We start from the raw sequence: 15,246 nt of genomic DNA, 5'->3' as shown, positions 1-15,246 counted from the left end.
GGAAATTGAGGGAAAATAGGTGTTGGGGATCAACTGCTGGTTAGGTGACTGCTTATTTTTTTGACTGGGCTGTAATGTTAGAGTCAGCTATTTCAGGCATCTGTTCTTGTAAAAATTCTCCTGTGGGCTAGGTGGGAGAACAATTTGTTTGCAGAATTACTTGATCTACATAACTGACTGCTCTGCTGCTGGCGTTTGAAATTTTCAGGTGTTTTAGTAAGATAATAAACAGCAGGCTGTCCGGTATTACTACATCATTAACATAAAATGCACTTGTTAGCCGAGTCAGCGGCTCCATGTTTCAAACCTTCTGTTTCATACACTGATTTGTTAAAATAAATCGTGTTTTTTTTTCTATGCTGCTTCACTGTTCATATAATACGTCTCAATGTTTACAAGAAACAGCTGCTCTAAGACCAGCCCTGACCTATCTGAATGCTACAGTAAAGTTGGACAACATCCATTTGAACCCTGTGAAAAAGTTGCCTATTCTACATATTACAATAGGAATCAAATAGGATGGATATCTGAGTTGAATTACAATACTGTATATGCAGTGCCGATTAGCATGGGAATGAGCCTTATCCTCATACAATCAGGAATAACTCAAGTGTATACATTTGTGACAGCTGTAATTTGACACATTTAATTAGATACTGGGTACAGTGGCAAAAAGCACCCGTGTAAACCCACAGTACACACATTTACAGCCGTTAACACATTACATACGGAACGGCAGATGTTTACATTTACATATTTCATTAATGGTAACTTACTTTGGAAAACCTACTTTTTTCATTTGAAAAAATTTGGCTGAATATATAATTTTCCCCGTGTACTGGGAAAATCGCTTTGCATGCCAAAAACATCCACAGCATGGGTTTATGGCATGTCTGGTTCAATATGGGGATGGGGGGGGGGGGGGCTTAGCTCTAGCAGTTCATTTTTTCATTACCCTACCAGATTTGCAAAGCTTTATGTCCATTTATTAGGTTGCATGACAGATTTCTGCTCGGAAATTTTAGAATGGAAAGTAAATCTGCTCGATCCACTATTGTAATGATGCATTATTGCTGCATACTGGACACCCTGTGGTGTATTCTTTCAAACCGATTAAAACATTCTGCATTTGTAACATTTCCTAAATAAGATCAAAAATATTTGTAGCAATGTCATTTAGGTTATTTAACCACGAGAAATAGATCATTGTAAATATGTATAATAAATACAACATGTTCGTTCTACATACAGAATCAGATTTATATAGCATATACTGACTTGTAGCTTCAAATGTTTTACAGTGCCACTGATGCATGTGTAATAAGGATTGTCCCTCTTAATGCAGCAGTCCAAGCTGTGAAAGAAATTTAAACTAAAAGCATATGATCAGCGCTCAAACCTAAAAACCTATACCTATATATTAATTGAAATAACCAGGTGCTCTATAAACAAAAAAAGGGGGGTCCCCTATAGGGAAAACCCTATTGGTGATTCCTCACAACCTATTGTGGTAGATTGGGGAATGGCTGCCTCAGGAATAAAACAACCCTATCCACAAGGATTGTATACAATGCACAGAAAGATACAACAGATAATTACAGATACAACACAAACAGTGATTCCCTGGCGCATCAGATATTGAACCTGACGGAAGGAAGTAGTCCCATGAATCAATTGATGATATAGAAGAGATCCACAGTCCACAATGTCCCGTTCTTTTACACTGGAGACTTGTCTGGAAATACAAATGAAACAACCATTGCGCAGTACCCTATGGTCAGTGTTCCACACCCCCACCGTTGCTATCTACTTACTTAAAAATAGATAAGAATGGGCCTCAAAAGGTTTCTTTAATTCTCCTCACGGTTGGCTCCGACTGATTCCTGCTACTGGTAACACGATTTTCACTTCCAGCATCAGCATCACCATAACCGAATGGGAACAGAAAAGGGCACCAATAGTGTAATACTATAACATTTATTATTAAAAATGACAGGCATAAAAACATGCACTCACATGCTAGAATGCCCTATGACGCCACCTCTCCAGGGGTAATGGAGCTGTAGGGGCACTGCCCTCAGGTCGCGGTGCTGAAGTGTCTGAGTGCAGCCCCCGGACCCACAGTGCCCCCACAGCTCCATTACCCCTGGAGAGGTGGCGTCAGAGTCACGAGGCGCGCGTGGGGTGGAGCTTGCAGAACGTGCTGCGACGTGCAGACCCTGTGGAAGGAAAGGTTGATTGACGGGGAACGTCATCGGAGGAGGGACCGGGCGCTCCGAGTCGCGGCCACGAGGCGGGGAATCACGCCGACTCCGGCCTCCTCCTGCAGTCCCTCGGCATCCTTGCATGTGAAGCGGACGGCACGTTGTAGGACACGCATAGGGCATTCTAGCATGTGAGTGCATGTTTTTATGCCTGTCATTTTTAATAATAAATGTTATAGTATTACACTATTGGTGCCCTTTTCTGTTCCCATTCGGTTATGGTGATGCTGATGCTGGAAGTGAAAATCGTGTTACCAGTAGCAGGAATCAGTCGGAGCCAACCGTGAGGAGAATTAAAGAAACCTTTTGAGGCCCATTCTTATCTATTTTTAAGTAAGTAGATAGCAACGGTGGGGGTGTGGAACACTGACCATAGGGTACTGCGCAATGGTTGTTTCATTTGTATTTCCAGACAAGTCTCCAGTGTAAAAGAACGGGACAGCAGTCCAAGCTGCCGATTTTTCTTTTTTTCTTTTCCCCCTTTAATATGTGCATCAATACAATCCACACAATGATGAGTAATTAGCTACGGTGCTGATCGAGCCATTCTCCAGTGATTGAGCGGCGAAGATTTGGCTCGGGGTTCACTAAATGGCTGTCAGTGCCGCAAAAGAGGACCAAAGATACGAAGTTCTGTGGGGAAGATCATGTGACTGGGCAGTCACTAGATACAATTGATGCACTGCTAGAGAGGGCAGGGCTCAAAAAGGTGTGTGCCAGGGCCTGTTTCAGCAGAGGAAGGGGATGTGACTTTGTAAATGGTTGCTATAGAAACAATGTTTGTTCCATTAAAAAGGTCATTGAGTTTTGTTTTTTATATATAAATGCTACAAGTATTTTCTCAGTACAGAACTGATTTGTTTAAAAAAAACAACATAGAATATTGCTTGGTCTGCAGCTTTAAAGCAGCAAAACGTCAAATCTTATGTTTTTTTTAAATTAAATAAATCATTTCTGTAGTAATAGATAATAGTAGTTTTTTTTTAATTATTTAACTCAATGTCCTTTTTAATGAGTTTTAAAGCATCCTTTGATTTCTATAGCAGGTTTTATCCCACCTCCCAAGAAATACAAGATCTTTGCAATACTTTTCCGGTTTGGGATAATTTGTTGACAATATTCCCAGCAGTTTAAACTGTAACAATAGTTACTGTTACCTTAGTAATATAAGGCTACATTGTAGCTGCTGAGATACACTGACAGCCATTATGTTAGGCACACAACCAGAATTTTTACAGCTTTATAACAGAAGCACTAAAGGATTGCCATTTTAAGTAAGAATGTAGAATTATACATCGTCACATGGTTAGCATAGGCAAAATAAAAATAGATATAGGTTGTCGGAATTGACACCAAAATATGAGTGTTTTTGGGTCTGTCTTGATCAGTGGTTTTCAACATTTTTTCTCTCCGGGCAGCCCTAAACACAGTGCTCAGTTGCTGAGGCACCCCTACAACAGGACAGGGTCACAGAAAACAAGTCAGAGAGATTGTCACAGGAGAAAGAGACAGACAGTCACAGGAGAAAGATAGACAGACAGAAGGGGCAGGGGAGTCAGAGGTTGCACAGAGTTGGGGCAGGGGAGTCACAGGAGGCAGTGAGTCAGAGGGAGCAGAAAGTCACAGAAAACACACACACCAGAAACAATACACACAAAACAGAGACACAAAGCCTCGCTTCTCTACTGCCCATGCTGTTTCCTCCTCTGATTGGCCACATCCTTCAGGCTCCTGACACCTCCTGATTGGCTGCATTACCCAGCAGCAGCCAATCAGGATAGAGGAAACGGCCCTGCTCGAGGAAATCGGGGAAATCCTGTGGCACCCTTTTGATCCTCCCATGAAACACTGGTCTAGATCAATGTTTCTCAACCAGGGTGCCGAAGCCCTGGGGTATACATTCTGCCGGCTTTGTGTGCAGAGGAGGGAGGCGAGTGCATTGTGCTGGGTGTGGAAGGAGGTGAGTGCATTGTGCTGGGTGTGGAAGGAGTATAATGTGTGTGTTCTGTATGTGTGGCGAGGGGGAATGTGTGTGGCGAGGGGCCAGGTGTACAGTCATGTGAAAAAGAAAGTACACCCCCTTTGAATTCCATGGTTTTACATATCAGGACATAACAATCATCTGTTCCTTATCAGGTCTTAAAATCAGGTAAATACAACCTCAGATGAACAACAACACATGACATATTACACCGTGTCATGATTTATTTAACAAAAATAATGCCAAAATGGAGAAGCTATGTGTGAAAAACTAAGTACACCCTTACTGCTTCCATAGGAATTAAGATGCTAAGTAGCAGAAAGGTGCTGCTAATCAAATGCCCTTGATTAATTGAAGGGTGTGTGTGTGTGTGTGTGTGTGTGTGTGTGTGTGTGTGTGTGTGTGTGTGTGTGTGTGTGTGTGTGTGTGTGTGTGTGTGTGTGTGTGTGTGTGTGTGTGTGTGTGTGTGTGTGTGTGTGTGTGTGTGTGTGTGTGTGTGTCAAGGGGGAGTGTGTGTGTGTGGCCTGTATGTGGGACGAGAGGAATGTGTGGGGCGAGGGGGAGTGTGTGGGCATGTGCAGTATAAGAGAAGTTGGGGTCAATGTGTAGTGTGTGATTGAGAAAGGGGGTGTATGTAGATTGTGTTGAGGCAAAGGGTAGTAGTGTGTATTTGAAGAAGGGTGAATATTGAAGGGGGTGAGTGTGGTGGGTATGGTGCGGTGGATTGTGGGTGGGGGGGTGGTGGGGGAAGGAAGGTGAGACTGGTGGGAGGAGTGACGGAGTGAGGAATGAGGGGAGGGAGGGGGTGTGAGAGGAGGGTAAGAGTAAGAAAGGGGGGATATTGAGAGGGCGAGGTGAGAGAGAAATACATTAGTGGGGGAAGAGTGAGAAGTGGGAGTGAAATAGAGGTGGTGAGAGCGAGGTGTGGGAGGGGGAGGGGGTTCTCACAAGGCTGCTAACACTGGTCCCTGTGAAAACTCTACACATATATAGCATTTTTGATTTGGGGGGGCCTATAAAAAAAATTTGAACCTTCAAGTAACATGGTAAGGTATACCCTCTGTTTTATTTTTTACGACAACAGCACTGGGTGTGTATAACCGAGAGAAGGTGAGGCCTTATGAGCAGGGTGCCCACGAGATTTTACAAGTCTGGCAGGTGCTCAAAAACATTGCTCAAAAAAAAAAAAGGTTGAGAACCACTGGTCTATATGCTAACGGGACTAAAATAAGGCCTGTTGGGATAGATCAGATAACCACAAAGCTCTGATCTCAAGTGTCTCTAAAAGCAAAGCATAAACTGATGATAGGAGCCACACATCACACCCACGACTGCCTACTTTCTGATTACTGTGAAACCTTGTTTGAGACTTGTATTTATCGCGCTGGATTCTCTCACGGTGGTGAAAGCTTGTTCATCTTACATTCAGAAAAACGCTCGATTTTTATTATATCCGTAGCAATGCCATAATCCACTTTAAAATGAGGATGGAAAACTTGCATAACAACAACAAAAAGTTAAAATAAATATTTCACTACTATTTACATTTCAATAGCAGGTTTTATATTACAGCAGTAAAAAAAAATATGTGAAAGAATTCTTCAAACAGGTCAGAAAACATTGAAGGCAAAGTCAACCAAGACGCCAGAGAGAACAAGAACAGGTGGCTGTGCTGCACGTTGGAAGAAGAGTATTTTCTAGAACATTCACAATTGTCAACAATTTTTAGGAAGCCCTGAAGAAAACGTGTCATCTAGATTTATACAATATATATAATACATTGTCAAAACTGATGTTATGTCAGCGATTCTCAAGCTGTGTCATGCAGATATATTTAATACAAAGTTTCAATGCAGTACAAGACTACATATATTGCCAAGGGATGTTCTTAAATGAATATTAAACCATGATTAATGTTCCGCTGAGATTGTTTTTCCTTCCCTACTGGTGGAGGCTCGACATCTTCAGCTAATTAATGCAGCTAGAGGACTTCTAAGATGTACCATATGCATAAACTTTGATTAAACTATTTGCATAGATGAAACATACATCCACACACAGTAGCTCAGACGCATGCTTATATAAAATTAAATTTAAAATGAGTCAATAACTACAGCATGTAGACGTTTCTAAATGTTTTCAAATGAAAATACCTTTATTTACCAACAAAACAAAACTGTGGCAATATAGAAAAACATCAAGTGAGGAAAATGAAAAGAACTGTGATCTTGTCCCCCAGAAAACACTTTCACTGATGCTGGGTTTGGATAGACAACTGTCACCGTCCGACCGTGCCCAGAGCTTCAAGCGCCAGAGAAGTCACCGCTGCATCAGTCCCCAAGCTGCAGAAGACAAAACAAACGCAAAGCAGAAAAGGGTTAACGGTGATAATGCGTTGCAACGTTTAATGCCTGTGAGTAAGCGTGGTGTTTGTGCCTTGGCAACACCCAGGAGCACTCCTGCTATAATATACTCCTAATACTGTAAATTGCCCAACTGTTCTCACAACTTCCAAGTGTCAGCGATGCCACAGCTGAATCAGAATTCAATGTGACTAAAATATGCTTTGTACCTTCTAGCCCTGCAGCCATTGATGTTTCATTTGCAAGGGAAAATGTTGATTGATTAGGACCAAGCTTATGTTGCATGGGCAGCCAACCAAAGTAACTAATCGGCAATAGCATTTTATTTCCATGCAGACAGCCATAAAGGAAACAATGGTCCTAATTACGTGATAACAATGTCCCCGCCATTTAATGTTGACCTTTAAGAGACTAACATTTTAGATTTTGAAAACAGCAAGTTACAATTTGTTTCATTTCTTGGTACACTGGAGTGATTGAAGAGTAAATAAACTCAGCAATTACTGAGGAACGAGGAATGTCAATAAATCTGACTAATATTCATTACACAAATGATCGTAAAGATCTGCTGTGACTCATGAATCATGGTGAGCTCAGCAGCCCCCGCCCCAGTGTAACATACAATGAGCCTCATTTAGAGTTTAGGCGTAATCGCAAAAATTGTGGTGGCATGAAACATTTTGCGCTGCACCACTGCTCTTTGTGGACATACGACTCGATTTCGAGTTTGTTGCTGTAGAGTATAGCCTGGAGGATCCTAGAATATGTTGAGGTTTTAGATTAGTGAGAAGGAGCGGCTCAGTGAGCAAAGACACTGAGTTTGAAGCAGGAGAGCCGGATTCAATTCCAGGTATCGTCTCCTTGTGACCTTGGGCAAGTCACTTTATCTCCCTGTGCCTCAGGCACCAAAAACAGATTGTAAGCTCCACGGGGCAGGGACTGTGTCTGCAAAATGTCTCTGTAAAGCGCAGCTCTATACAAGAACAATTGTTATTATTAGTGCCATTAGCCATGCGTAATTGTTGTGTCTTTCACAATGAGACATCTGTCTTTAAAAATGACACCAGCATGAGGTGGTTTGTGCTTTATTGCATCGGCACGCACCCTTAAAAATGTTACTTTTGGGGGACTGACCTCATCAGTCTTTAACATTTGAGCCCAGCAGAAGGAGGCTCTGCAGCACGACTGAGGAAACAAGCTGCCAGCAGGCAGAGAAAAAAAGAAAACTCAAATCTAACAGGAAAATTTGAATAAATTGTATTGTATTGTATGTCTTTATTTATATAGCGCCATTAATGTACATAGCGCTTCACAGTAGTAATACATGTGGTAATCAAATAAATAACAGATAATATAAATAACAGATCATGGGAATAAGTGCTTTAGACATAAAAGTAAAATTTCGGAAGAGGAGTCCCTGCCCCGAGGAGCTTACAGTCTAATTGGTAGGTAGGTAGAACATACAGAGACAGTAGGAGGGAGTTCTGGTATAATAGTAATACATCAATACATAATTTCCCTTCCTCTCCAGAGACGGTCTATTCTCAGGGATATTAAGCATTTCCAGGTAGCGTCTGCGCATCAATAGAGAAGCAATTGCAGCCATAGCTCCAGAACATGTATGGTACAAATTCTGGTTTCTTATAGTGTTTACTAATTAGCCCCTGGTCTCTATAGGCATGTAATTTAAAAGAGAGCTTAAATGAGTCCAACTCTAAATTTGACGTTAATATAAAACAGGTTCTATTTAACAAGTGGGCGCCCACGCAAACTGTTTTTTTTGCCTAATTTTTACGAGCCGTAAACCCGCCCATTTGCGCCAATGTCATCAGGCAACTCTAAATACGTTTGCAAAAGGAATATGGGGAGCGCTAAATAAAGTATTAAAGGCAGTGCAAATATGTAAGTGCTAATAAAGTGCAGCAAATAGTGCAACATGTAAAACAATAGTGCAAATATTGTGATATAGAATTGTGAGTGTGCCCGCGCTCCCTGGTATCCTCCTGTCACACGGAGAAGGGGAGAAGGCCCCACACACCAGTGACTCTGTGGGATAACTGAGGAACACCACCTAAAGACCCCTATACATTGCCTGTTTTACACGTTCAAATGTGAGTGTAATAATTTTAATTTGTTTACTGTCTAAGTCAATACAATCTATACAATCTACACTATTTGATCCCTTTTTTCCTCTTCTTTATGACACCCGGGGGAAGAAACAAGCTCCCTGCAGTTCTCTGAAGAAAACAAGAGCAGCCAAGCACTATATGGTTTATTCAGGCACCATTCTATATCACAATATTTGCACTATTGTTGTGCATGTTGCACCACTTGCTGCCCTTTATTAGCACTTACATATTTGCACTGCCTTTAACACTTTATTCAGCGCTGCCCATATTCCTTTTGCTTTGAATTTAGAGGTAAATTGATTTTGAGTTTGCAGCTGCTACTTTCTCACTCAGTTCACAAAGATCACTAGCGCCGGGTTATATTCCTACATCAACTCTCAACAGGTCCCAATGTTTTCCAAATGTACCTGGGATAGGGTATGTTGGTAAGGAAAACCTCAGGTCCCCATAACCAAACCTCTCCATCATACCCCTCCCCGCCCTTGTGAAAGCTATTTACAAGAGAATGCCTGGGGCAGACACAGCGGCCAATCAGTATAGGGATTGGTGTTCAGCATAGCCATGTTCCCCTAATAGATTGGCTCGCAGGCAATGACTATTTTGGATTCCCCCCACTTGAATACAAAATACACAGTAGTGGGGGATTGCTACACACTGCCTTGAAGTGACACTTCTTTGCTGGCACCTACAGAGTTTTGATAGGAAAAATTCCTTGTGTTGTAACAAAATTCCATAACGGAAGTGACGTCACTGCTGGCAGAAGAGGCCGCCAGTGACGTCGTGGGAGGGAGAGGAAAGACACTGACACACACACACACTCACACAGACTGACAGACACACACAAACACACTGACACACACACACACTCACACAGACTGACAGACACACACACACTGACTGATAGAAACACACACACTGACAGACACTCACACACACTCACACTGATTGACAGACACACAATTACTGACTGACACACACACACACAAACACACACACACACACACACACACACACACACACACACACATTGACTGACTGACACACACACACACACACACACACATTGACTGACAGACACACATACACACTGACACACACTGACTGACACTCACACACAGAGACACACACACACTGACTGACACACACACACACACACTGACTGACACACACACACACTGACTGACAGACACGCAAACACGCACGCGCACGCGCACACACACACACACACTGACTGGCACTCACACACACACACTGACTGACTGACAGACACGCAAACACACGCGCACACACACACACACACACACATACTGACTGGCACTCACACACACACACTGACTAACACACACACACAAGAAATTCATAGTTACTATAAATATAGAAGTACAAACAGCTAAAACTTGCGTTCTAAGTCAAACATCTTTGCGTTTTGGCACTGAAAAAACATCACCATCACAAATACAATTTCTGTGACAAAAGACAAAGAAGTTTCTCTTAAATATGCGCGTGATCGGCACACACACTTTTTTTTTTTAATTGAACGCTACTTTTTACAGTATGTTATGTTCCCTATCAAATTTTGTGCTACTGTGTTTCCGCAACAAATATTCTGTGCATTGACAACTGTACAAATCCTGAAATACCGCAGTTAAACCCAGAAAACCTACTGGTGCAAAGGGTCCTACTTTGCACCATGCTCTATCACATTGCCAATCAGTCTGCATTTTGTCAGAATTGTATTTGACTTTTCATCTGAAGCACTTAACTTAATTTCCCTATGTTATGAGTATGAAAATGATGAGCTGCTGTTGAATATCTCACCCAAAACACTGGTTTGAACATAATCTGATTTGAGTCTCATCTTCCCTTTAGAGACACGGACAAGGTTAAGTGTATATTATAGGCCCCAACATCAAATTAAAAAGTCCCACAGGCACAGCAATCAAAAATAAAGTGTGTTAAAGGAGCTGTCACATGGTTCACAATTAGGTTTTACTTTGGCAATGTGAAAGGCTTTAACATTTTCTTTTCCAAAAATTGCAACAAAAAGCCCTCTTTCATGCTGAACTAAAACTGGAGAAGGTTAATATTTTAAATACATTGTGTCTATTGCAGTCACAAAATGTGTATTTTTATTGTGGTATTGTTCACTCACAGAAGAAGCACTCTTGCTAGTAGAAGTACCTTAAAGCTGCAGTTCAGTCTTTTTTTTTTTTTTTTAATTTATTTTTTTACTTCAATAGTTTCATGTGGGCAATCTCTATTTACCTAAAGAACTGCATTGCTGCCGGTCAATTCGTTCTCCGTCTATTGATCGGCAAAGTTTGGTGACATCTTTAAATATGGGGAATGTAAATCGTTGCTATAGGAACAAGCATGCTTGTTAAAATAGAATACAAGAAAATTGGTCTTTCAAAGTTGTTGTTTTTAAAACAGAAAATGTTAAACGTATTTTTTCTTACTACAGAACTGATTTATTTAAAAAAACACACATGCAGGATATTGCCTGAACTGCAGCTTTAAGTAACAATTAGAAGGGTTAGCATTAGCTTAATAAGATTTCCGTGGTGGAAGGTTTCGTATTTAATAAAACATTTTTTTTAAAAACTCTTAGGAAAAGTTACAATGATATAAAAGATTGCAGTGTTCAATGTGGTATTGAGGGTCAGGATGTATTGGCATTATGTTTCCTTTCCATGTACTGGTCAAACCCAACAGCAAACTTTATACATAGGGTGGGCCTGCCATAATGAATGAATTCTGTATCTAAAGTCCCAAGCCTACTGTAGTATGTAAGATATAGTGGATAGTTATCCATGGCTCTAGAACAGTGGTTCCATGGAATCCTGAGGATCTGCAGATGTTCACCGAGGGATCCACAAAGAATTCAGTACTGGTATATACCGTATATATATATATCTATATATATATATATACAAATACAACTGTATGCTCATCTGCATGTCTTAGGCAGGTCTGCAACCTGCGTAAGACATGCAGATGAGCATACAGTTGTATTTGCATATTTGCTTTCCTGTGGAGGGTTTTTGTCACTTTTTTTACTCACCATAACTTAACTCAGTATTATGGTATATATATATATATATATATATATATATATATATATATATATATATATATATATATATATATATAAATACGTTTTAATGGTGATGTATTTACATCTTTAATACTTGGACATTTATTGCCTCCATTTTCTGCATTTACTATTTTTCAACAACAGCAATCTCCTTATGTTATGTGCACAAATCTTCAGTTTGTGTAAAGGTATATACGCATGCTTGATTCAGAGCTGCTTGTGTTGTTGATTACTCTTAGTGTTCAATCTGACCCATTTACGTGCCTTTGCCTCACGGAATACATGTTTGGTAGATGTGAGTCCCCCTCCTCTTTTAATTTTTCTCCCCTTGTAAATAAACAGTAAATAAATTTGCATTGTTATCCCTTTCTTGGCATGCCCGTGTACTTCTTCATAAGCATGCTTTTTTCATTGTAATACATATATATACAGTGGTCGACAAATCACCAAAAAATCTACTCGCCACCTAATACCACACGTGTGCTGCTTGGGCCAATAGGAGCTCGCCACGATGTTAAATCCACTCGCCTGGGGCGAGCAAATGTATAGGTTTGTCGAACACTGTATATATATATATATATATACACACACACACACACACACACACACACACACACACACACACACACACACACACACTGTATATTTGAAAACTAAAGTAACTGCCATTACTGTTTTTTTTGTAATAATATGTAATGTTACAAATAAATGATATAGAAATAAATGAATTTATTTCATTTTATTAGTAATAGGCAATATAGGCACATAGCATAGGCAGCCTGAGGTTTTCATCGAGTTACAATATGTTCTTGAAAGATTAAATACAATTCATTCTTACAATCTCACAAGACGGAAAGTCACTGCTCTGGAAGTTCACATGCACCCCTGAGACAGTCCTTGAAGGGGCAATCCGAGCGGGACGGTTCTCTTAAATGAATTTTTCATGTGTTTGCGCAGGTTTGAAGCAGGGGGTCTCCGGAGTTGAACACCATTCATTTTAGCTCCGGGTCGCACCTGCCTCCCGAGATACCTCCTCCGTAGGGGGCGCCAGTATCTCGGCAAAGTGTAAAGCTCCCGCGTCATGAAGGCCAATGTGAAGCCGCACCGGAAGATGTCACGGCTTCCTATTGGCCCGCAGGATGCAGGAGCTTTGAAACTCCATTACATGAACAAAAGCTTTGCGAGCCAGAGGCAGCTACGTGCACTGCATACGGAGGTAAATATCTCCGGGGCTGAAATTAATGGGGTTCATGTCCAGAGACTCCCTGCATCAATCCTATGTAAAACAAAACAGCCTGCTGCTTTGAAACATTCCGTACCATCCCGTATAACTTGCTTCTATACTAACTTTAATTTCCTAAGCTACTTTAACCCAGGCTGTGCTGAAAAGCTGTGTAATACAGCACGCATATGTTTATAGGTATCCATGTTAAAATGGATACGAAATAAAGTGCTTGTTTGCATGTCCTTACCCAGAATCCCTGGCTGCAGTGGAAGCAAAGTTTGCTCAGCGATAACGGGGAAAGACAGGGTTGCAGACCTGGCTGAGACATGCAAATGCACCACAGGAGGTATTTTTGAAGTGAAACTTCTTTAGTGGCACCTAGTCAATTTTGATGGAACAAAACTCCTTCATGGAGACGAAAATGTGAAACGGAAATGACGTCACGCTCCTAACGGCCGCCGCTCCCCCCACACGCCCGCTGACATATGCCGCGCATGCGCAGTAGTGATAGCGCTGCTGACGGATGCCACGCATGCGCAGAAGCGCTAGCATCGCTCAGTTCTCCGGCGCGCATGCGCAGAGGCTTCTGGAGCTCGGCAGTGCGTCGCGCATGGGCAGCAGAGGAGAAGAGGACACGGAGCGCAGACCACCCACCCACACCCTCTGTGTCACACAAACTGCCACTCACAAACACACACACAGACATATACTTTCACACACTGTCACACACACACATATTCACACACATAGACGAGGAATTCACAGTTATGAGGAGAAATAAAATTACGTTCAAAATAATCTCAAAAAAATAATTTCAAAAATAAAAATGGCTAACACTAAAACAGAGAGAGTGCGTGAGTATCGTGCTCGTACTAGAGCTACGAAAACACCAAAACAAACACCAATAAGTAAATAAAAATTCAATTTAATTCTCAACACCAATCCAGCCATAGCAACTACAACATCCGGATCCACTACTGATGCGGTTTTTCAACGACATTTAGATAGTTTACAATCGACAATATATGTATCTTACTTCAGTTATCATAAGTCGACTATTTCATGTATTAAAAATGGTAGTATGGATTTTTAAAAGCAAAAATAAAACTATACAATTGTAACATCTGAAAATGATTCCATTTTATTACAAACATCTATAACAACATCTAATATTATTGTTACTTTATATGTTGCTGACAACACACAAAGAAGTTTCACTTACTATGCGCGTGCACAGCACACACAGCTTTTTTTTTTTATTTACTGTAAGGTACAATGAAATTGGGTATTAAAGCAAACAGAAAGCAATTATAATTGGTGATTTAAAGCCATTTATTCTGTATGGCTGTCTCTCCAGCAAATAAAATGTTACATGCAACATCAGGGAACATTGTGAGACACAAGATTCAGAGCGTGGGCACATTAATCAACATTTTAAGTGATAACTTCACAGTTTTAAAAGCCATTAACAACGTGGTCCCTTGCAACAAGAACAGTTCCTCAAGTCACAACTCAAATGTAAGTGTATGTTATGCAGTAAACAACTGCTGTTAAAGTGAACAATCACAGGGCAGAAGTGACTATTGTAATGGTAATGTTGCTTAAAACAAAACCTAAACCCCATTTCCACGGCAGAATACCGATGCGCCAGTAATATGATGCATCACAGAACACTTTTGTACTAACTCAAGAGCTGGAAAACTAATTTTACCACAAAAATAGACATCTATAATATATGCATATGTATTTAAAGGTGCAGCTTGCCTAGGACCAAATTGCGCTCATGGTATTGAAATGTTTATTGGTTGCTGAAGGTGGGTCATCAAGTAATTTTTTTAAAACTATCCACAATAACCAAATGCTTCAGAAAGTTTATATAATTTCAATTTCTCTGGGTCACAAGAAAGAATGATGGAAAATGTATCAGATAATACTGAAGTACTCACTTATTCTGCACTATCGCAACTGGACTAACATGGCTATTTCCGCTATATATATATCGACATCATGCCGCCGGAGCCGAGGTGGGGGGGGGGGGGGGCGCAGGGAGAGGGGAAACATCAGGAGGGGGGCGCAGGGAAAAAGACATGCAAATGAGCACACAGTAATATTTCTATTATATATATATATTTCTATTATACAGAAATATTACTGTGTGCTCATTTGCATGTCTTAGACCAGGTGCAA

At 40.9% G+C, this 15,246-nt stretch overlaps 1 protein-coding gene across 9 annotated transcripts in view; it reads right to left on the bottom strand.

Annotated features, from left to right (window-relative positions):
* Nucleotides 1-6,371: 6,371 nt before the first annotated feature.
* Nucleotides 6,372-15,246, bottom strand: part of ULK4 (unc-51 like kinase 4) — a 656,651-nt gene continuing 647,776 nt past the window's right edge. For all 9 annotated transcript variants that reach the window (XM_075586693.1, XM_075586692.1, XM_075586691.1 and 6 more), the window contains one exon: nucleotides 6,372-6,587. In XM_075586693.1, the coding sequence (XP_075442808.1) occupies nucleotides 6,524-6,587 (64 nt within the window). In that variant the 3' untranslated portion in view covers nucleotides 6,372-6,523. The remainder of the gene's footprint in view (nucleotides 6,588-15,246) is intronic.

The sequence above is a fragment of the Ascaphus truei genome, chromosome 2 (genome assembly GCF_040206685.1).
Source record: "Ascaphus truei isolate aAscTru1 chromosome 2, aAscTru1.hap1, whole genome shotgun sequence".
Taxonomy (NCBI): domain Eukaryota; kingdom Metazoa; phylum Chordata; class Amphibia; order Anura; family Ascaphidae; genus Ascaphus; species Ascaphus truei.
Note: the sequence above shows the minus strand (reverse complement) of the source record. Positions and strands in the feature narration are given on the sequence as shown.